The sequence below is a fragment of the Convolutriloba macropyga genome, chromosome 11 (assembly GCF_964194025.1).
Source record: "Convolutriloba macropyga chromosome 11, txConMacr16.3, whole genome shotgun sequence".
Taxonomy (NCBI): Eukaryota; Metazoa; Xenacoelomorpha; order Acoela; family Convolutidae; genus Convolutriloba; species Convolutriloba macropyga.
The window spans coordinates 38999631-39024862 of NC_134478.1; the positions used below are offsets into that span (position 1 = coordinate 38999631).

A 25232-nucleotide genomic window follows, 5' to 3' on the forward strand; every position below is an offset into this window, starting at 1 on the left:
GAATATAAAAACACAGTGCGGACAATAACTTTTGTCGCGCTAATCTGAATCATAGGTGCACTTATTCGAATAATAGTCGAGCTGCTTCTGAGCATGCTAATCATCAGCACTCTTTTTGTAAACATGGTCTGCCTCAAGTGCATCATCTTAACGAACTTATTTTGCACGGGCCATGAAAGTTTCAATTGATAAAATATAAAGGTCGAACATTGCATTTAATGAGAGAATCTAAAAAACGAAGAACCATTTGGAAAAATTTCACTTACTAGTCACGGGAACGTTGAATTGACCTTTGACCTCTCGTAGAAACCCCAACATCAGTATTAGAACCAAAATAGGTAATCTAATCAGTAAAGAACAAATTCTTTGCCTCATTTTCACAATTTTTTCGTCTATTTCTCTTCCTCGCTGGTAGTAGCAGTAACAAAAGTAAACAAACAACTTACGTAAACAACAACAATAAAAATATGGCAATGGGCTTGTAAATACCCGATCTCAGGTGGGTTTTTGAAAAATAACCAGGGCTGGCCAAAATTGATCTATTGGCCAACTAGTGTAATCCAAGTTATAAACTATAACCAAGGCTGTTAATAAAAGTAACCATCAGTAACGCCGGCTACGTAATAGCGTAAATGAACACATTTGGGTTTGTTTTCCCTCAAACTGAACAAAGGGTTATAAAATTTATCAGAATAAGACGAAGAAAGTCAACATAAACCGGATGGAAAAATTGCGTCATTTCTTGTGCAGATCGGATGAATAACTTTATCTTCTGATGAGAGGATATTCGATATTCGGGTTGTTCACGCACTTCTCGATGAACTAAGAATAGCCACCTCGATATCTGAAATGAGAAAAGTATTAGCCCAATTATGGGTGAAAAGTTAGAATTGAAACGGGATTTTTGTTCCGCAGATCGGAATTAAGTTATTTACGCGGTTTTAAATATAATATGAGGCGTTGAGTTTCATTCACAAGCCGTTATTTCAGGATTTTTAACACAAACAATTAATTTTTGGTTGAATCGGCCATACCTTTCCTTCCAGTTCTGTTTCGATAGCACTAAGTTGATCGTTTTTTTTTAAATTTTTGTTTGATAATCTGAAATAGATCTACCCGCAATGCTAATAAATATCAACTGTAATACAATGTTACCAATTGCTCATTTTTTGGCTGTGCACACCAGAATCGGATAGAAAAAAAATTTACTGTTGTTTGAATTATTACTTTATTAATAGTAAATAAAATTTATGGTTGTGTCTTTTTTGAAAAGCAATAAAAGCAAGATTTATTGACATTTTTATTTGCTGTGGTTCAAATATGACAAGAAAAAAAAGTCAGAGTAACTAAATTTTTCTCAATTTCCAGTTTCTCGCAAAGTAAGTGGAAGGGTAGTGGTGGTGGTGGCGGTGGAGGTGGGGGGGGGGGGGGGGGGATTTCGGTGCTGGCAGTTGTCATGAAGATGGCTAGCAAATGTGTGGGTGGGGTGGGGGAGGAGTTTTCAATTTTTGTTTGTAGCCCGGTATGGTTCTTAGTTAAGCAAATAATAGTGGAAGTTAAAGTGTGACTTCCTTCATTTTTTCATATTTTTACCCCGTTTTTTCCATTATTTCACTACCACTTTTTCTCTCATTCGTGTGCCCTTTTTCCCAAATCTATTATATACCTGTAAAGCTTTGCTAGCAGTTAAAATTTGTAATAACCTAAAGGTAGTTATAGTTATAACACATAACCGGACGGATGAAAATGCGAATATTTTTTGAAAAAACAAAATACCATGCATGCAACTATTGTAACAAACCAACCAATTTCAGTTTATAAGAAACTGCCCAATATATAACTCCTCTTATTCAAGACTTACTTTACGGGCATTTATTAATTCCAACTCCTTATAAAATTCCCAATTTGTAGTAAATATTTGCAGCCGCAATTATGTATGCAACAGCAAGCGCAAATGGCGCATATAACTCTATATCTATCCATCTATCTATATCTAGTGCCTATTTTAAAATTTATAGTCACTTCACGTTCTTCAAAATCGGGAGAGGAGGTAAAACGGGGGGGGGGGGGGGAGGGGGCTGTCCAAAGGGTTGATTAACGGGTCGCGAATGTGTGAAAAACATATAACTTCACAACTAACGCTAGCAACCTATCCTTTTCTCTTTAAAGGGTAAAATTCAAATAAAAACGTGCAGCTACTGTTGCTGTAGAAGTAAAAAGTAAAATGAATTAGTCCTCGAGTGAAAATTGAAAACAAATTGACTTTAACAAAATTAAGTAAGGATGAGAAATTTGAAGCCTTTTTCAGAGACACTTCAAAGAAATTTATTTAAGGCTTTTGATTTTGTCTAAATCAGCGGCTATGGCCATCTACGTAAGCAATGAGAAAATTTCAATTTCAAATTTACTAATGGAATAAATGGAAAGTAAAAAAGCAAATGCGTAACATATTACCCGCGTAAAGAAATCGAAAAAAATGTCGTTTACTTCATTATTTAAACGAAGTTTAAAAACTTTTGATGCCTTCTACTATAAAAAAAGAATATATGACCGGGAACAAGCTAAACCAGATTTTAAACTATAAAATATTTGTTCAACTGCAGTTAGAAATAATGTTTGAGCCAACAATTTGCTTCTAAAAATAGGATACATCTAGTTTTCATATTTTATTCTCATGCGCAGTTCAAACTAAGTCATCATTATAGTCTTTTTAAGGAAAAAATTCGTTCTCGGATTATAAATTTTTCTTTCTGCGTGTGAATGGAATGTTAGCACGGGAATCCAATGAAACGAGACTTAATACACTTGTCAGGACAAGAAAGATTGTAATTCTCTCTGTAAAAAATCAAATATTTACCAATGTCATATTTTGCTAATTCTTCATGTTACCCGGGCTTACCACCCAGAGTATTTCAGTACTGAACCTGAGTATCTCCATATTATCTTGTAAAACCAGTACTGAAACAGCTTATTTACATTAAAAAAATGGCCATTATGCCCAAAAAAAACAGAACAACTATTCAGACTGTTCAGAGTAATTTCATAGTAAAAAATATTCAAAAATAAATTCAAACCTGTGGTGTGATGCAGAATGGTGTGAATTTGCCTGTGGTGTGATGCAGAATGGTGTGAATATGCATGTGGTGTGATGCAGAATGGTGTGAATATGCCTGTGGTGTGATGCAGAATGGTGTGAATATGCCTGTGCTGTGACCTACAATCAGCGCTGAAACAGGTTAAAAGCAGTTTCTATGATTTCTGTTTTCTATCTAAGAATCTATACAAATCTTTTACAATTTTTTCAGGCTATTCATTTGAAAGATACGCAAAACGGGAAATCAAAAAGATACAAGACTTGAAATTCTGTGAAAAAACCATTTGTGACACCAGTTTAAACTTATTCTAGTGGCAAGAAATATTGGGGGGTTTAAAAGTTTTTTTTCAAAAATAGCTAACAGAACGAACCTTTGATATTATGTATTTTTTTCCAATCCATATATGGTTGAATGGGAAAGTTCATAATCAAGGGTTATAGTTTAAGTTAACTTGTTCCAAAAAAGTTAACAATTCTTGTATGAAACTTTATCGTATTTTTCGTCTATGAATGCTCCAATATCGTTTCGTAAAAATTGTGCTCAAATAGGCTCTTAAATTGATGTTGAACCTTTAGGCTTTTCTTATCAATTTACAACGGAAGAGAAAGAAAGAGACAAAATGCTGAAATAGAAAAAGCTTATGCGCTTTTATTTCGGTCTATTCGCGTTAGAGTAAAATTTGTAAAAAAAATTTTGATTGTACAAAGCTAAAAAGAACTTAGTTTACTTACTAATTTAAAACATTTTTCTTCTCACTTTTTGAAATTTTTTGCTCAGCAGATTCGAAAATTTGACTGCTACGAATTGGACAATTCATGCCTTAATCTATATGTATAAATATAGATTAAACTATAATTTTGCAGACAGTTTATATAATAATCTAAAAACTTGCATAAAGTTTATAAATCACAGTAAAAAGCTGCAATTTGACAAAATTATTCCCAATTTAGGCAATATATGTTTTAAAAAAGTTTTAAATGCATTGCCTCTGTTTGCCAAATCATTAATAAAATTTTTAAAATGTTTATATTGAGTATTAATTTATTCCGGGGGCACAAATGAAAATTAGGAGATTTTCTATACAAACAAAAATTCATCAAAAAACTTACAAGGGATAGTTTTTTTTACTTAGTCACAAGTTTTTTAACTTAGTTGTACAATCTTAGCAAAATATCACGCAAAAAATTCTTAGAGCTAAGAGTTCTACTTTTCAAGGAAAATCGGTTTTACTTTTTGTCTTCTCGTAATGTTCAGACGGTTGTAAATTGTTCAATTGAATAAAGACCAACTCCTCTGTGAAAAGAAAAGGATACAATTTTTTCACGCTAAAGGGAGCAATAAAACGTGTACTGCAACAACGTGACTTTTTGCTACTGGTTATTTATGGTTAGTAGTGGTTAGTAATAGTAACAGTTAAATTCACGCTTTATTACATACCCTCCCACACGCACGGGTGAGTGTGTCTGCGTGATTGCGCCATTTTGACGCCAGGCGATAACGACCTGTCAAGTGGGGAAAAATTGGGAAAAATTGAGGGAAAAGCTCCCGGCCTCAATTAAATCTTGGTTCACCTCATCAATTGGCCCTCGATTTTGGGCAAGAATGTTATACGAAATTGCATGTTGTGATAATGATAGAAAATTTCGGTATTCTGTTTTCCATGTGATAGTATCGAAAACAAGGAAAATGAGAAAGGGATAAAGTTTATGAAATCTGTTCAGTTGGCATATACGGGATGTTGATTGGGAAAATGTAATTTGTTTGTTATGTCCTTGAGGTATGAAAGGGTTCTAGAAGGGTGCTAAAGATAAAAATTCCGACGAGCAGTACGCAATTAAGTTTATTGCAAACAGAATAATTCAGATGCATCCCACCGCTGAATTTTCATCTTATCACCCGCTATAGAGAATATGCAAAAGAAGGTCCCCGGGATTTAGTTGTTCATTTTTCAAAAATTTTAATCGGGAGAGTGGTTTCTGAATTAACTTAAAAAAAATCAAACATTTTTTGATAATGTTAGAAAGAAAAAAGTCTTTTGCCATTCATCGAGAAAATTCAAATTGGCTGATATCCGAGAAGTAAAGTGTGCGAACAACACTGTAATGATCGGTAGTTAAATACCCCGCTTCTGTGAAGCTGTCTATATGAGGATGAATGTCCATTTTTCAGTCGCATCAGGTTGACTTTAGCATGAAATATCTTGGCTGGAAAATTAGTGCCTAGATAAAGTTCAGGATGCAAAAAGTGTTCAAAATCACTGAAAAAGAGCAATGCTGCTCCAAAAGTCAACAATTTGAAATATGAGGAAAACAGAAAACAGTAGCTGGGAACGCGCTTATGCGCTGCAGATGAAAAGACGAGCTAATGAGGTAATGATGTGCCGCTGCGACTACACTGAAAAAAGTTTATTATTATTTTTTTATAGAATAGGGTCAAGAATTAGACTTTATAATAGAAGAAAAACTTGATCAGCAAAACTAATAAAAAAGATTCATAGCGAGGTCAGGGACTAAAAATAAATTTTTGGATCATTATTTTAGTGTATTGAATACGTGCTTAAAAACTTCACAGTTTTTTGTGTTGCGACACTCTCTCATCCTGATTTTAATTTTATTTTCATGGAAAATGTCTAAAAAAGACACGGTGATTGATACCTTCGTTTAGTCTCGGTGTCACCGAATTATTGTAATTTAAAAAATTGAAGCCAGGTTTTTTAATTGGCTGAAGGGGCACCATATATCGAGAGTATAATATTTTTAGTTAGCTCTTTTGCTTGCAAATCACCAGCCCATTGGATAAGAAAATCCAATTCTCTTTTCCGGAGGAAGTTGCTAGTGAGCTCTTGAAATTTCTATGTCGATTACATTTATCATCCGATAAACGACAGAAAAGGCATATAAAACTTCATATGAAAATTGTCGCATTAAAAGCTAGTTTTCATAGAAATCCCTTAATTCCTGTTCAAGAAGTCTTATAAGGTTGCTGAATGAATCTGTCAAAAAAATTCAGATGCTGGTGCAATCAGGATCAAATTTATTGATTCTGAACTATTCTTCATTTGGTCGAAAGGCGATCAATACGAATTGACATCGTGAAAAACCGATAAGTTTTTTTTACGATCAATATCCCAGTGTAACGGCTGCTCTCCTTGTGTTTCACAAAGAAAGTTTTACACCGCCCAGTTCGTTCTGAGTGGTTACAAAGTCTGTCCGGATACTTCGTTGATGCAGTTTGCTTTTGTAACTGTATATCCGCTCTGCTGTACTTACCGTTGCATTAACTAATTTGACTAACTTAGTTTTGGATTTTTTCTCAATTGAACTGGGTCCACAGATCACACAATACGTGATCTCTTTATGTTTACCAGTTCAATCGTTTTGATAGAACAAATCAAAGGCAAAAATATATGCCTAAGAAGTCTTATGAAAAATTGGTTTCTAACATAATCCTGGGTGTGTGTGTTGCGATTTTCGCAGAGTACTCACGAGTTGAAGACTGGAAATCAGGACACAGAAAATTGAATTCACTGCTCGAGACGTTTTCGATACAAGACACAATATTTGATAGAATATTGGTCAAGGCAAATTTTTGTTATCAATACACAGTATAAATTTAACAAATATACTGCTCAAGGGTTTGGTTTTAGCAAGACACAGTAACAAATATACTGCTCAAGACTATATTATTTCAACAATTTTATTGCTGAGTTTATTTGCTAGCTCGAGTTGCTAGGCTGACAAGATATTGAGATTGTGAATTCTTATTTTTGTTCAGTTTGTTAACAATTTTTGTGCTGACGTGGCATACGTGGCTGTTTCTGATTTGCTATACACTGTTTTCTCGCTAAGGGGATGGATAATCGGGATAAAAATAGAACACAGTAATCGTTTTCGTCCTACGCAATTTTGTTATTCCTTAAGCTCAGCTCCAACATCGCCGGCCCGGTTTTCCTTCGTGAAAACATCATCGTCAGTTGGTAGTACTGGAGCGAGCTTCACTACGGGCCTCTTGTAGTATACATCCTTTGTTCGGATTTTCGCTGATCGAATCTCTCCGTCGGAACCTTCAAAGGTTTCGGTTATTCGACCCAGATCGTAATATCCACGTTTGTCACTGTCTTCCACTAACCACACAAGATCACCCTGCTGAAGACTTCTGTCCGTTGTGGTCTGCCATTTCTTTCGACTATTCAACGTTGGCAAGTACTCTTTGCGGAATCTGTCCCAGATGAGGTCTGCATAAGCTTGTGTTTGTCGGAAGAGCTTTCTATGATCAACAAATTGCTCTGCACCTGATAGATACGGTAAACAAAGGTTCTTATTGCCAAATAGGAAATGGTTCGGAGTAATAGCTTCTAAATCCGTAGCATCAGAAGTGACCAGCGTCAGCGGTCTAGCATTCAGCGTCTGTTCAACAAGACACATCGTGGTTGACAGAACATCCTCCGTGACTGATCGATTGCCCAGCACTGCATACATTGCCTTCTTGCAACTCCTAACTAGTCTTTCCCACACTCCTCCAAAGTGTGGTGCTGCAGGTGGGTTGAACTTCCATCTGATACCTTGTTGAATCAGATGTTCTTCAATTCGCACCTTGTTCCATGCTGCTATATACTCTGCCAGTTCTTTTTCAGCTCCAACGAAGTTTGTCCCGTTATCGCTAATCATTTTGACCGGTTTGCCTCTTCGTGCAATGAATCGCATAATTGCGTTCAGACAATAATCAGTGTCTAGTTTGGGTACAATCTCTATATATACCGCACGTACAGTAAGGCATGCGAATAGACAGCACCAACGCTTTTCGTTTCTTCGACCAATCTTTACTGTGAATGGTCCAAAATAGTCTACGCCCACATTCGAAAATACTGTTGATGCGACTAATCGTTCTTCAGGACAATCTGCCATTACTGGTGCCTTTGTTTGGGCTCTTCCTTCTCAACATCTATTGCATTTGTTTTTGATCGATCTCAAAGCATTTCGTATGCTTAGGATCCAGAATTTATGCTGAACTATGTTTCTGACATGTTCAGTACCTTCGTGATGACTATTCTTATGTTCATTTCGCAAGAATAATTCAATTACATGGTGCTTCCAATGTAACAGTATTGGATGCTTGGTTTCAAAGTTCAATTGACTTTTACATATTCTGCCTTGGGCACGAATAAGTCCTTGCTGGTCTATGAATGGTGAAAACTGGAGGATTTTGCTGTTTTTTGGAATTTCCTTTTCAGCCTTGAGAGATTTCATCTCTTCAGCAAAGTGTTCTTGCTGCAATAGTCTGAAGATGCTTGCTTGTGCACCCTCTCTTTCTTCAACACTCAGTGTTTTTGTTGCCGGTTTGTGATTTTTGAATACACGCTGTATGTATGCCATTGTATTTACTAGTCGATTGTAATTGCTGAATCGTTCCCACTGAATCATCGGCCTTTTCTCCTCAACCTTTGCTGAGAAGACCAATCGTTTGTTCTGATCGTCTGAAGAAAATGTTAATTTCACATGTTCAGGCCATTCGTTCTCTCGTTGCTTCAACCAGGCCGGCCCAGTGAGCCGTTCACTTCTCTTAAGTTCGTCAACATTGATTGCTCGTGTCCCGATGTCGGCTGGATTGTTAACACCACTCACATGATTCCATTGTGAAACATTAATTGTATCCAAAATCTCAGCTACTCTGTTGGCAACAAAAACCTGTTGCTTACGGTGGGAGCTGTGACTCCATTGCAGAACAGTATTGGAGTCTGTCCAGAAGTTAGAACTGTGAATCTTCGATTCGTGTTCCTTCACTATCTGCTCTTTAAGTCTCACCGCCATCACTGCTGCTTGTAGTTCCAAGCGTGGTATGGAAAGGTGTCGCATTGGTGCGACTCTGCACTTTCCGATTACAAATGCTAAGTCTGCTGAGTATTCTTTGGGCTTTGAACGTAGGTAAGCTACTGCTTACATTGTGTCTTCAGATGCGTCTGCAAACACATGAAGTTTCCATTTGTCCTTGGATGTGCTGAAGTATCTTCTATCAATGCTTGTTTCCGCTACTTCTGGAAGCTGCGCTTTCCACTTCAGAAACTCTTCTTCTTCGTTAGGTTCTACTGAGTTGTCCCAATGTTGTCCATTTTTGGTCCAGATGATCTTCAGGAGTCGTCTCATATGGACACTGAATGGTGCAAACAGTCCAAGAGGATCAAACACCGAAGAAACTAGAGATAAGATCTTCCTTTGGGTGATTGGTTTTTCAACTTTTTTGCTTGTACCTCTACAAACCTGTAGACTATCATCGGTTATCGTCCACTGAAGCCCAAGCACTGATGACCCTTCCTTGCTGGGTTCTACTTCAACCTGCTTTGTTTTGCTGATTGATCTTAAGTCCTCTGGGATTGCGTTGGTTACCACGTCGCTGTTGGTGATCCACTTCTTCAGTTCAAATCCATGTTTTGAGAGAAGAGGTTGCAGTTGTTTGAAAACTTTGATTGCTTCTTCAGGTGTTTCGACTGACTTGATGAAATCGTCCATGTAGAAGTTGTTTTGGATTAGTTTTGCTGCAATTTGGAACTCGTCCTCGTTATCGATGGTTACTCGCTTCAGAGCGTAGTTGGCACATGTTGGTGAACACTTTGCTCCGAAAACATGACGTTGATACTCGTAAATTTGCACAGGTTTGTTCATTGTTGGTCGCCACAAGAATCTCAAGCAGCTTTTATCCCGTTCAGGAACTTGCACTTGCAGAAACATTGATTCAATATCTGCGGTTAGGGCAATTGGTCCTTCTCGAAAACTAAATATTGTTCCGATCAATCCGTGTAGTAGATCGGGTCCGGCCAACAGCTTGTCATTTAGGCATACGTCCTTGTATTTTGCTGCAGCGTTGCAAACACGGCGAACTTTACCCGGTTTGTTGGGGTTTAGTACTGGATGATGTGGCAAATACCATTCCCTTCCGAAATTTCCTTTGACTTCCGATTTACCAAGGATCTTCACAAATCCCTTTTCTACATCTGTATCAATTGACTGTTGATACATTTTTTCTAAATTTGGGTCTCGTTGGAATCTTCGTTCCAGTGAGTAGAGCTGACCAAGGGCCGAGCCGTAGTTGTTTGGAAGATTGGGTTCTGGTTCACTCCAGAGCATGCCCACTTCGTACCGCTCGCCCGTAAACTTTGTTGTGCTCTCTAAAAATTTCTGAGCTTGCTGCTCTTTCTTTGATTGGATTACAACATTTATTTTGGAAGCATAAGTTTCTATGTCCCACCATGATTGTATATTTTCGGCCACTTTCACATCCTCCGTGGAGGCGAAATGACAAACATTTTGACTTTTCTTGCCTGTCATGGGACCACTGACTACCCATCCTAATTTTGTTAAGACGGCAAAAAACTCACTTCGGGTTCCAATCTTATAGTCCAATGGACGCTGAATTTCGTAGGCATCTTGTCAAAGTATGATGCCTATTTCCATCAGGTTGAATGTTCTGTTAGTGAGAACATTCAGGTGTCTGAAGTTGTTCTTCAGTTCCTTGTAATCATATGTTGTGTTTCCCAACGAGATTGATGGGTGTGCAAACGCTTCAATTGAATGCACCTTTGAATGTAGTCCCTTTATTGTGATAGAAACCTTCTCTGTCCTCAAATCTTGCGTCCCATGTATGCCAGCTATGTTCAAGGTAACGTCCGTGCCTTTGGCTTGTAGTTGATCCTTGACACTTTGATCGATGAATGATACTGTTGACCCACTATCGAGGAAAACGTAGGTAGTCAACCTGTTACCACCACTCTGAACCGATACCGGAACTATTTGAAGAAAACTAGTAGCTTGGTTACTCTGGTTGATTGTAGCTGCGCTCACGTTAACTGCGTGACTACCCTCGTCCATTTGGTTTTCTGAGTGTAGCAGTCTGTTGTGCCTTTTGGTACATCCATTTATACCGCACGGGTGGACTTTACAATCTTTGATTGCATGCCCTTCCCCAGACATCCATAACATAAGCGTTCTTTTCTCACTGCTGCATAGCGATCGGTGACATTCATATTTTTAAATATTGGACAGTTCCATATTTTATGAGTGCCATCCGCAAGTGGACAGTTGTTGTTTTTCATTTGCTTCGCTTCGTTCGCATTCGAACTCGCACTAATATTTGACAATTTTGAGAATCGTTTTTCCTTGTTAGCGTTTTGTCGACCATCTTCCTTTCGTTCGCTCTTGGTTGATGGCATTCCTTCGTGGACAAAAGCCATTCGAGCTAACCATTTTTCAAGGAGAGTGAGATCGGGTCTATCTTCTTGACACTCGTCAACGAAGAAGAACCACTTTTCTTTCAAGTTTGTGGGCAGTTTTTCAATTGCCACTTGCAGTGTTGAACTTGAACGCAGATCGCCCTCATAATTGTATTGCTTCAGTACATTAACTAGGTTGCTGATTGTTATTGAGTAATTAATTATAGCCGTTGAGTCGTGCATTCGAATTGGTTGTTGTTTGCGCATTATGTTAAGCTGAGCGTCGACAATTAGGTAAGGTCGCCCAAACTTCCGTCCCAGGAGTTCCCACGCTTGAGCATAACACTCTCCCGAATAGCCCATTCCTGATATAGCTGACTTTGCTTTACCTGTCAACAGTGTTTTCAAGTGGCTCATTTTCTCTGAGTCAGGTATATCGCGATGGTGAACCGTTGCTTTGAACATATTCGACCACTCCGGCCACTCTAGGGGGTTTCCGTCGAATGAACTCAACATCAACTTTGGTAGCTGACTACTACTGCTCGGTTTATTGCGCTTAAACTTGTCTTGTTCCCGGGCTGTGCTGGCACGCTCTCCACTTGGTGACCGTGACTTAAGTACACCTTCGCGATTGAAGCTTACCCTGGGATAATTGTTGTCGATCCTGGTTTTTGCACGCTCGAAACTAAAATGTGCAAGTTGGAGAATTTATCGGAGTTATCGAGCCAACAGGAAACATCTTTGTTCTTCGGGGTTTTCCAGTTGAAGGGTGATCTACTTCAAATACTAGGGGCTGCACTATCATCAAAATCTGGTGCTCTTGCGTCAAGAGCTTCTTTCTCGTATTCCAGTTTCAGTGCACCTTCCTCTTCAAAAAGTTGCATCTCCATTTCAAGCTCCTTCCTTTTCAATTCGAATTCAGTTTTCTTCAGCCTCATTTTTAATGCAAAGTCTTTCTCTAGAGCCGCAAGCTTTTCTGCCTTTTTAGCTCGTTTGTCAGAGGAGGCCTTCGAATTGTTGTCTTTGTTTGGGTTTCCATTTTCAACAGTTCGTTGAGAAACTCCTACAACAGACTGTGAGTTCTTAGCGGCAGTTGGTACTGCATCGCTTGTCAATTGAACAGTTTGCATCTGTTGATCCGTCATGTTTGTTTCTCCGTGAATGTATGGTAACCAGTAATCGTTTAATTTTTGCAAGAAATTTATTCGTTCGGCTTCGTAACCCTCAAACAATTCGGGATCATGATGAAGATTTGCTCGCTTCCGAAGAAGAATGCAAAAAGAGTCGTCAAGCTTCAGTACCTGTTGATAGATGATCTTGAGTTTGCTTGGTCTATCGTTGTTTTTCATTAGCTCCTGGCCCTCCTGACTTTTTTGTCGAGTCGTTTTTTACAGTTGATAATCTGTCTTTGCAAAATTTCTTGACTATGTAACGGAGTCACTTCGTTTGTACTTTGGGACTGCAGCTTGAATCTCTACAGTACTTTTTTTTATTTGCTTTTATTAAGCCTTGCTATTCAACTTCTAATGCATTTTGCCTAATTGGCTTTGCGTCGTTGAATTGCCTGTTGAGTTTTGTTCTCGTCCGTCGATGACTTCATCACTTCGACTGTTGGGTTGGACAGCAGTTTATTCCACTGTCCGGGTCGGCGGACCAAATGTAACGGCTGCTCTCCTTGTGTTTCACAAAGAAACTTTTACACCGCCCAGTTCGTTCTGAGTGGTTACAAAGTCTGTCCGGATACTTCGTTGATGCAGTTTGCTTTTGTAACTGTATATCCGCTCTGCTGTACTTACCGTTGCATTAACTAATTTGACTGACTTAGTTTTGGATTTTGTCTCAATTGAACTGGGTCCACAGATCACACAATACGGGATCTCTTTATGTTTACCAGTTCAATCGTTTTGATAAAACAAATCAAAGGCAAAAATATATGCCTAAGAATAGTTATGAAAAATTGGTTTCTAACTTAATCCTGGGTGTGTGTGTTTTGCGATTTTCGCAGAGTACTCACGAGTTGAAGACTGGAAATCAGGACACAGAAAATTGAATTCACTGCTCGAGACGTTTTCGATACAAGACACAATATTTGATAGAATATTGGTCAAGGCAAATTTTTGTTATCAATACACAGTATAAATTTAACAAATATACTGCTCAAGGGTTTGGTTTTAGCAAGACACAGTAACAAATATACTGCTCAAGACTATATTATTTCAACAATTTTATTGCTGAGTTTATTTGCTAGCTCGAGTTGCTAGGCTGACAAGATATTGAGATTGTGAATTCTTATTTTTGTTCAGTTTGTTAACAATTTTTGTGCTGACGTGGCATACGTGGCTGTTTCTGATTTGCTATACACAGTTTCCTCGCTAAGGGGATGGATAATCGGGAAAAAATAGAACACAGTAATAGTTTTCGTCCTACGCAATTTTGTTATTTCTTAAGCTCAGCTCCAACACCCAGTTTTAGCATGTTCTTATTTAATATACAAAAAATTGGTCCAACAAAGATTAACTTTGCGGTACGATAAAATATGTGGCCCAACAAAAAACAATCGCACAGTGTAGTCGGATATTAGGAAAACGACAAACAAAAACTTTTAAAGAACAAAAGTGCTCTGGTTATTGTAACTTTTATTTCACAAATTTTGCTCAGTCCAACTTTTTCGAATTAAAAATTTTCCTCAACTTGGTAACCCTTTCTGAGAATCATGTAGACGGTTTTAAATATAGAGAGTTAAAAAACTGAGTAAATATTTTTGAAATTTAATCATTAAGAGTTTCCTAAAAAACTACATACTACGTTTTTTGCTATTACAGTGTTGCACATAATAGTTTGTTGTAGTCAATTTCTTCTTCATATTTTTTTTTCAAATTTTATTTGTCAAGATGAAAATTTATGGGATCGAGGGTCCCAGGTTGAGGGTCATTGTCATTCAACGCAAAAATATGCCAGATGAACGTTGAATGCGGCGAAGTTACATAAATAAGGCGGTGAATGAATAGAATAGAATAGAATAGTTAATTCAATTGGATAGTATTGGACAACATTTCAATCATCACATCCAATTACAATCCAATTAGGACACAAAATGAGCATAATTGCTCTTCAAGTCTGTGCCCATATATCAAGTCTGTGCCCATTCAAGTCTGTGCCCAGTCTGTGAATGCGGTGAATTAAGGGAGTAATTTTATGGGGGTAAAAGGATGTAAGATAAGGGGCTCAGGGAGTAAGAGAGAAATTGTTAGTTTTTACAACACCCCCCAACCCCCCACAAAATTACCACCTCTTTTTGTGAGCGGTGAATTAGTGCAATCTTATCACTGGAGTGAGCGGTGAACAAAAAACTGCCACATTTCACCGCCAAAAATCACAAATCATACAAAAAATCAAAGCGCATGTTCTACAAAAGTAGATTGAATTTTAATTAAATGTCCCAGAAGTTAGTGAGAGGTGATGTAGTTGGAGAAGAAGTGGCTGACATGCCAAGAAGGTGAGAGGTTCGAATCCGTGTAAGGCCGCTAATTTGTACTAAGCAGTGAAATTACATGTTTAGCGGTGAAATGCTGTGAAATTTTTTAAGTTCACAACTTACTCTAGCGGTGAAACTACATCATTTAACAGCCTTTCACTGCAAAATTATGGCTGAAATTTGCGGTGAAAAAAATTCCACCGCTTATTTGAATATTTTTCCGATTCTTCCTCGACACGGGCAGATAGTTTAAATATGTATGAAAGCAATCAAAATGCAAGAAGCTAGGCAGACAGTAACACAAAATCCACAACAACACCTCATTCATGAATAATTGTGGCTTTTCTGATTGTCATAGAATAAAATTATAAACAGAGAGATCTAAATGAAAAACTTTAGAAATCATTCCGTAATGGGGTACTTTAGCTGTCTGGAATTTTTACATATATATCAAGTTTTTTTTCAAACAATTGGAAGTTCAAAAACTAAAAGTTGAGCAATAAATTTAGAAGATAAACCACCAAGTAATCATTTTATCAATTAAAACGATTTGCTGAAAAAATTGAACTCATTATCAAGAATATAATGTTTGTCAAGAGAATGTAAAAGTCTGCAAAAATTAATACAAAAATTTGGATTTACTTTAGCACGATAAAATTTGAAGCTCAGAATATATTGGACTGCTTGAGATCTGGAACATCAAAAAAATTCAACAGGAATCTGAGCGTTTCTATTGATTGCTTATTTATATGAAAATATATTCCACTTAAAAACGGATGCTGCTACTTCTAATTTATATGAACTCAAATATGAGATTTTTTATAAAGCGTAATTTTAGCGATTTATGCATTTTTTCAAACAAATAAAATCTTTCCCGTCTGAAAAACATATAATGTGACAACAGCACCTGTTCAAAAATTCAAAAGATTTGAGTTTGCAATTTTTGTTGTGCGTTTAACAGCAAATAAATTACTAACTCAAAAAAGGATTTTGTCCAATTTTGTTCTTGTTTAACCATTTGCATCATAGAAGAACAATCGATCAAAAACGACAAAAACCTCTAACATATTTGGTTGTCAATGTTTTCAAACTCGAAAAAGTTGATTGTTATACTTGTACAATAGCTCGTGTGATTGCTGGAGGGTTTTAGATAAAAAAGTTTTCGGTTTGTTAGAGTTTTGAAAGTTTTGGTACCTTCGTTTTTCGAAAGGTCCGGTACATTCGGTTCTGGTACGTTTGATTTGGATGGGTTAAGTATTCTTGGTATTAGATGTAATAATTGTGTTATGGGTCATACAGAATTATTTAGGTTTATAATAAAAAACTTACTTGCGGTAATAATACTTGCTCTTTAGCACTATCAATTAGACAAACGTGAACAACCAAAATCATTATTTTGTTGGTAAAGTTTTTTGTAATGCATTCTGTATTGTTGTTCAAATTGAAGTTAAAAACAAATTTACATAAATCAGAGCTAATAAAAATTGACGAGATGTAAAATAGAATGCTTTGTTTAATGCACAATGTAGTGGTCAGAATTGACTTTTAAAAAGTTGTTATCAAAGTCAAGTATGTTGTACTGAACTGTTCAAAACATCGATCAACTTTGTTACAGTTTATGACAACATTTGTTTAACTGTATATCATTTCACATTATCATCAAATCGTATCAGTTCCAAACAAATTTCATGTAAAATGCAGCGGTGGATCCAAAAAAATTTGAGCGCTAATCAGTACTTAGAGGTCTTAAGTAAAACTTTGAACAAAAAACTGAAAGTCATGGTCATGTCATATTTCAGTTAAAAGACAAAATGACACGACGTAGACTTAGACTTCCAAGATAAAGTCTTCGCCAGCACGTCTGTAATTCAGTGCCAAGGGTTGATGAGCAATAGCGAGGTCTATACAAAGCTGCCGCTCGATCTTGCGTTTAATAATATAACTAATAGTGTTCAATCAATTTTGGTAGAGTTATAGAAAAACTGTAGCAGTGAAAATACTGAATGTGCACCTTTAACCAATCAGTGACTGAGAAGACACTATTCTCTTTTAAATAGAGAGAACTGAACTAACTGTAGGCAGATACACCATGTGTATACCATTGACTCCGGTGCTATGCTTCTTATACACCGCAATAATAGAAGTTCACACTCAGTGTTTTACAGAGTCGGTTAGTCTTAGAGATATAGGTAAGTCTACTTCGCGCGCAGAAATAAGTAGCCCTAGCTTTTTATACCTTAAGGCTGTAAAAGGAGCCCACATCGGGTCTGCCTTAAAACGATGAAGTTATGACATTTCCTACTTTTATAGCAAGCACTACTGTAGTATTACGAGAGCCGTTACAAATGAGCGGATAATTAATCCCGCATTAGAGCGAACGTATTTAGGCGCTAATTAACCATTCTTTCGCCGCGCGCTAAACAAACTAACGCTTATTAAGACTACCAGTACACAAGTACTTAAACAACTCAGTTCGACTTATTTAAATAACACAACTTTAGGCCTGGATCTCCTCGCTTATATCCAGGATAGAAAATGTACATTGTTGAACGTAGGCGGCCTGTAAAACCACAGTTTCTTTTGATTTAAATTACTTCTGCTTTTGACAGTTGCAATGCAGATCTTTCCCCCCAAGTTCAATAAAGATGAAGCAGATTGCTTCAGGGGAAAAGACAATAGAGTCTCATAAAAAGCCCCCAAGAAAACCATAATTGTTGCGGTTTTAGAAGAGGGGAAAAGCAGAAAACAGGCGCCTACGAAATCAATAATTGATGCTCTCAGCTTTTTAGATTTTTATTATTTTTTAGAGTTTCAATAATTTTTCCGTGAGATAAAAAAGAGTTAATTCTCTTGCCTTCTCGGCCAATAGGAAAATTAAGAAGCACCTCACTATGAACGTGAGTTTGTGATTCGCTCCCTATCGGCCCAAACGGAGCTGAGAGGAATTAATTGTTTCTCTCAGCGAAGTGGGACGGAATAAAATTAGAGAGACAAACAACAGAGCCAGCGACGAGCAGCAGACAACTGCTTCATTTTTCTTGCAAAATAAATTCCTAAATTTAAACAGAAATTTTAGTAAAGATTTCCAACTTAGCAAATTTTCCAACAGAACATACTTGTGAGAAATCAACTGGAAGAAGTTTTCAACGACACAATCATTTTAACAACGACACAATCGAGTAACAGCTCAACCCGGTTTAATACTACTCAGTGTAAGCTTGTTCATTTAAACTATCTATTTAATTAATTGAACTTTTCAGCCCCCCAACTACTTTAAATTGAGACTTATAGCACAGACAGGTCTTAGGCATATATCTTTGCCTTCGATTTGTTATATCTTTTGTCAAGTTTGACTGGCATACATAAAGAGATCCCGTATTGTGTGATCTGTAGCAGCCCAGCCAAATTTGATAACTGGTGCGCCCAGAGGAAAGAATCACGCCTGAATTTTTGTTTTTCTATCCGATCGGATTAAAATAGTAAAATAACCACTACCACAGAAGTGAAAGCACACTAATAGACAAACAAATAGAGTAATTTATATCAAATTTACGGCCGAAATACAGTAAATTTACATTAAAATAGTAACAGGCAACTGATTCTTTGCTCTTGTAAAATTGTTCTGACCCGGGTGGGGGTAATCTCTGTCCAATTTTTAGTTTATTTATATAACAATTAAAGTACTTTTACATTTTATAGTCAAAATTTAACCAAAAATCATCCCCCCAAAACCTATTTAGCCTAATTTTCACCCAATTTTCATCAAATTTATGGTTAAATTTTAGTATTTACACCTTAAATAACCGAAATTCAACCAGATTCTATCCCCCCAAAACATATTTAATTTGATTTTAACCCAATTTTCACCAAATTTATGGTTGAATTTTAGTATTTTCACTCTAAATAATTGAAAGTTATACAAAATTCATCCCCCCATAACCTGTTTAGACTATTTCTGACCCGATTTGGACCAAATTTTTGGTTAAATTTTAGCATATGCACTCCAAATAACCAAAAATTATCCAAATTTCACCGCCTCAACATCTAATTAAACTAAATTTTAGCCGATTTTCACCAAATTCACAGCAGAAGTTTAGCATTTTCACACTAAATAGCCGATTTTTAACCAGAAATCATCCCCCCAAATCATATTTAGAGTAAGATATATCTAATTTTTACTGAATTTTTGACCAAAATATAGCATTTTCAAACAATTTAACGTAAATTTAACCAGAATTCATCCCCCCAATTAGTGTTTAGTGTAATTTATATCTAATTTTCTACACATTTAAGCACACGTTGTTGCATTTTCACATTAACTAACCCAATTTTGGTTAAATTTAAGCCTTCCTTAGTTGAATATTCACTCTGTTTTATCAATTCCTTGACCCGGGTGGGGTAATATTAATCAAATTTTAACAAAATAAACATCATTTTGACCTAAATTCTCAAATATTAACCAGATTTTAACAAAATTAAAGTCACTCTTATCATAATTTAACGGAAAATAATCAGATTTAAGCCTTAAAAACATCATTCTTATCCAATTTAAACCAATATTACTCAAGAAAATAGCCATATTAACATCATTTTTACACAAAATTAGTAAATATTAACCAAGTTTTGACCACATAAATCTCAATAAGGCCTTAATTTTACAAAGAATAACGGGTTTTAAACTAAATTTTATCCCCCCAACATAGATTTTTAGCCTGAAAATAATATAAATTGATGGGAATTCCCCCATTTTAACCGGTTTCACAATAAAAATTTCACCAATAGAGGTTTTAAACAGTGCATGGACCAAACTGGAATAGTTATTGTAGAACATCTTAATCTAACAGCAATAGAAAACACTAGAAGGGGTAAAATAACACGGTTTATTACTGACGGAATTACTTTCTTAGCTATTTTCTACGTGCTTGAACATAATTCTCCCGCTGATTTTTGTATAACTTATGCATCTGAGAACCCTAATTTTCAGAATTTACTAACTTTGTTAAAAACTAAAAACAGTGTGATCGAGATTCCCGCAGAAAATTTAGCCAATAATTAATTAAAAGAGCGTAAACTAGCCTTTTTAACCCAATTTGTACACAAATTTATCATAGAAAAGTTGTTGTTTCATGTTAAAATACGGTCATTAACAGACTCAAGCACTTAAGAAACAATATTTAAACACAATAATAGCTACAAAAATACTACTACTGATGTACTAAACATCCCGTATTAAACGTTTTTATACTGTCTTCTGTGTAATTTCATACAAAAATACATTAATAAAACAACAAAAACAATTGTTCTATGTTATTTATATGTCATATATTAAAGTAAACGTTCAAGATCTAAATATAAGTATTAAAGTACATAACAAAATAGGCAAAGTTTCATATTATTTAACTGACAAGAACAGAAACTTTTTATGCATTTACCATCACTCTTCTAGCGAAACAGAAACTGAAATCTACATAACTTACAAGTGGACCAACCCAAACTTTAAGGAACTTTTGTGTGCTCTAAGAAATCAGAACAGTGTGATAGAATTAGCATAAACGTTATCATCTTGTGTGTGGATGAGCCATCAAAATAAAATTCCCCCGTTTGGTTTACAAATCTTAAAAATCATTAAACCCAAATACATCAACGTTTCTCCTGACGATCCGAGTTTACCAGATAGAGTTAAATTACTTATAAAAACAGAATTTGTCACACAAATTAGATTTTCAAAAATAAACAGATTTCACCAATACTCTGTTGAATTTAAACACTCTGAAAGCACTTATCCTTGGTTATTAAATTTTACCGTTGAGCAAACCGATATTTACTCTTGGGTTGAAATTTTTAGTACTGATAACGGCAAAAACTTTGAATTTAAAATACAATCATTAAACGGTCCTAAACAAATAAAATTCATAACACAAAACAAACAGTTCAACTTTCTACTTTAGTATTAGCGTTTTATTACATAATTGTTATAACAAAAATATTTACTACACTAATTACCCAAACTAATAATACTTTCGTATAAAATATTCTTTTCGTACACTAAAATAAAACATGGCAGCGAACGTTGTTGCGTACCCCGACATAGCGTTAGAGAAATTTACAGGTTTAGATCCATCTGAAGATGCCCAGGAATTCTTTAGTTTAATACAAAGAAAAATCCAATTCTCACTAGGAACAAGAGATCCTGCGGATGCTGATTTGCAAGCAGCATACGACGCTAGACAAAAAGCATTGTTTGGTTCGGTTTTGCGTGGGCCCGCAGCCCAATGGTTTGAAACCTTAGCACCAGGTTTAGCATGGAACGAAGTTAGAAATCAGTTCATTACCCGTTTTACTGATGCAAAGGACAAGTATAGGAAAAGAATTGAAGTCGAGAGTATTAAAAGGCAACCAGATGAGTTGATAAAAAGCTATACACACCGAGTAACAAAAGCAGTTGAAAAAGGATGGCCAGATCCAGATTTTAACAACGACCAGCGTAACGCTAAGTGTATGGAGTACTTTGTAAGAGGATTAACGCCACCTACACTCAAGCAAAAGGCACATCAGCGGTTAATAGAAAACCCAGCTACAACTTGGCAACAATTACAGGATCATGTAGCAACTAAAGACTTAAGTTTTTCTGTTAGCAGTGAATTCACGGGTACTGCCTCAAGTAGTATCGACAATAAAATAGAAATAGAAGGGTTAAAAAACCAACTCACAGAAATTGCAAATCTAATGAAAGATCATAAAATAAACGCCACATACAACAACGACAATCCCAGATTCAAACAAAACCAGACTAGATTCTGCAAGTTTTGCAAACGTTCAGGTCACACAATAGCTTTCTGCTTTAAGTATAAGGACTTTAAAAACGAAAACCGAAACCCACCTCAACAACGAGAAAAGTTCACAGATAATTATAAACGTAGTAGGAGCCATTCACCAGGTCAACAAAATTACAAATCAAACAATTATGACAATCAAAATTCTAGGGACAGACATAGAAATAGTTATAACCAAAATCAATCCAATTATCAAAACAACTCTAGGTCAGACTACCGACATCGATCACCGTACCCATCAAACTCTTCAAACAATTATCGATCATCTTCTTACGATAACCGATCACAGGAACGACAAAATAACCATCGAAACAACTCTTACAGAGATAACAATAGGCAAAATAGTAGGGATAGACAAAGCAACGGTCCTCCAAGATCAGATAATCGATATCGTGATAGGAGTAGAGACCATGACCGGGATAGGACACCTACTAGACAAAACAATAATACTCATTCAAGAGATAACAGTGAAGGGCGAAGCCCTCGAGTTCACTTTACCAGTGAAACTTCTAGAGACTATTACAATAATGAGAACCACAACGACGAGTATTTAAACTAGACAGGTCTCCGTTCATAAACACTACTGATAACAAAACAAGTTACTCACATATTTACATTAATTTATACCAATCCGTCGGAGACAAAAATAAAAATAACGGCTTAGAAACACAGTTTTTATTGGACACAGGAGCATCAAGCTCTATAATTAATTACCACACTTATCTTGAACTATGTAAATTACAACACATTGAGATGAAAGCTTCAAAAAATCATACTTTAGCGGTTAATGGTGAGAAACTAAAACTTCTAGGTCAAATTACCTTCAAAACTTCTTTCGACATTGAAGGAAAGTATCAAGTGGAAGTTACCACATGGGTTTCAGCCAAAGATGGTTGCAAGCCGAATTTGTTGGGAATGGATTTCCTTGAATCTACAGTAAAATCTATTGACCTAACCACTCCAAAAATTGATTTAAAAACTTACCCTGAAGTAGCCGTCACATTATCTAGATACCAAACGAAAAGCTATCCATACATTAGCTCTTACAAAATTGTAACTCTTGACCAACAACTACCATTAGCACCAAAATCAACTCGAGTAATATCAATTAGACCTCCGAATGAATTCTTCAGAAAGGGAACCTCCTTCGTAATTGGAAGTGAACTGCAAGCTCAAGGAATTTATACTTACAATGTTCAGTGTTTTAGAAAAGAAAAGGAATTACCAATAATGCTAAACAATCCTCTAAACAACAAGGTTGTCATCCAAAAGGGTCCTATTGGGCACACTTTGGAAGACATTGAAATTAGACAAGACCCAGAATTTTCTGTAGTTGACAACGTTGCATTCATAAACCACCTAATGAATAGTGACACTAATTGGGATCAAATATTCCATGTTAGTGAAAAACAAGGTCCAAAAATTTCAAAAATTCAAAATTTCTTTGCAGGCAAAACTCCTGAAAAACAAAAGAAAACAGAAAAGCGAAAAAGGCAACAAGATTTTACCAACAACTACGAATTAGAAACAGACTTTAGCGACGACCTCAAGGATCTTAAGCCACAATTAGAAACAACTGATGAGAACATCAGACCCGTTGAACTTCCCAAAGAAAAACTTAACAGATTTGACAAAACCAATCAAGCGTTTCTCAAAAAATTTGATTTCAGTCAAGCTGATATCAATGACGAAAACTTAGACAAGTTACTGAGGACTTTAACTAAAAATAAAGACGTTTACTCTCAACACAAATACGATGTTGGAAAGATAAAACAAAAGTTTCATGTTAAACTTTTACCTAATTCAACTTTGACAAAACAAAGACCATCCAAAGTACCATTACATTATCAGGAAAAACTAGAAAACCTTTTGGAACAACTGTGTAAAACAGGTATAATCCGGGAAATGGGTAATGATAAAGAAATGGGATCAGAATTTATTAATCCAATCATAATCCTACCCAAGGGGAACACAGTAAAACTGGTTATAGATGCCCGATATCTGAATTCAATAACAGACCTTAGTCGATATTCATGGCCACTCGAACCAATCGGAAGTCTATTAACTAGATTAAAAGGTAATTTCTTCACAACCAGTGATCTTTGTTCAGCCTATAACCAAGTCCCTCTAACTGAGGAAACCAAACAGCTGGTAAGTTTTGTAATTGGTCCAAAGCAATACACATTTGAACGCGGATTTTACGGCCTATGCGGTCTACCTAACTTCTTCAGTCGTATAATGACTATCCATTTTGCACCATTAATTAGAAAAAAACAAGCTATAACCTACATTGATGACACCATCATGCAAGCGCAAGATGAAACCGAAATGTTTGAAATAATTGACAAGTACCATGAACTTTTAAGGAAATCTGGGTTGAAAGCTCAACCTGAAAAGACTAAATTTTTCCTTAGGAAAGTACAGTTCTTGGGACATGTAGTAGGTAAAGATGGGATACAACCAGTCAAGAAGCGAGTAGCAGATTTAAAAGCACTTAAGTCGCCTGAAAACAAACGTGATGTCATGAGAGTTCTAGGTTGCTTAGGATTCTACAGCATGTACATCAAAAATTTGCATGTTGACTGCAAACCATTTTATGACCTAACCCGCACAGAAACTAAATTTGTCTGGACAACAGAACACGAAAAACTGTTTAACGACATTAAAAACAGGATTAGCGAAGATACTATCTTAGCAATACCTGATACTAAATACCCTTTCCACGTGCATGTAGACGCTTCTTCTATAGGAGTAGGTTCTATTCTCGTTCAAGAATTTCCAGAAGGGAAACGAATAGTGTCTTTTAATTCTAGAATTTACACTAAAGAGGAACAAAAAATGAGTACCACAGCACGCGAACTTTGCGGTGTAATATCGGCATTACAAACTTATGAGCATTACCTAATTGGTTCTCCCCATCCTGTATACGTGTACACAGACCATAAGCCTTTAATGTATCTATGGGGTAGAAGAGGAAAACTCTCTCACAGGTTTTTTAGATACCAGTTAGTAATATCTCAATTTCAGAACTTGAAAATTATTTGGACTGAAGGAAAAAACTTAGCTTTTCCCGACATCCTAAGTCGCAATGTAAAACTTAAAGATCTGGACAAGTATCAACTTAAACACAAAAAGATACCAAAAGACATTAGTTTTTACGACGAGCATGGCAATGAGGAAAAATACTTCATTTTGCGTGATAATGAAAAGGGACCAGCAGATGATTTTTTTCCAATCCTAAAACAAAGCATAACGGGTATCGACAAATTCATTTTCAAAAATGACAAAATGGTAAAGCAAAAGTACGACAATAATCAAAACAGACTTTGCTCAATAAACAATATTTCGGAAGATTTCTCGTATGGTTCATCAATTAACCACTATAGGCGTCACCGCAAACATGAAATAACACCTGTATCAGAACAGGAGGAAGACGAAACGTCCGATCATTATACAGAAATTGATTCCTACCCTGATGAAGGGATAACCGAACAAAATTTTGACCCAATTTCGGAATTTGAATTGTTCAATGAGAACCAGTCACCGGAATTAGATTTTGACAAACTCTACATTGATCAAACTAATACCACAGACTCGGAGTACAGATTTCCTCTAGAATACGATAAAGT

General features: G+C 36.2%; 1 protein-coding gene across 10 annotated transcripts in view; it reads right to left on the reverse strand.

Annotated features, from left to right (window-relative positions):
• Positions 1–25232, reverse strand: part of LOC142349919 (uncharacterized) — a 53346-nt gene that overhangs the window by 9641 nt on the left and 18473 nt on the right. For 3 of the 10 annotated variants that reach the window (XM_075401769.1, XM_075401772.1, XM_075401766.1), the window contains exon 2: positions 267–844. In XM_075401769.1, the coding sequence (XP_075257884.1) occupies positions 267–375 (109 nt within the window). In that variant the 5' untranslated portion in view covers positions 376–844. Of the gene's footprint in view, positions 1–266; positions 845–1034; positions 1255–2140; positions 2161–3074; positions 3227–4325; positions 4424–16099; positions 16264–25232 lie in introns of those variants that run through there. The other 7 variants (XM_075401768.1, XM_075401765.1, XM_075401767.1 and 4 more) reach the window with 6 other exon arrangements.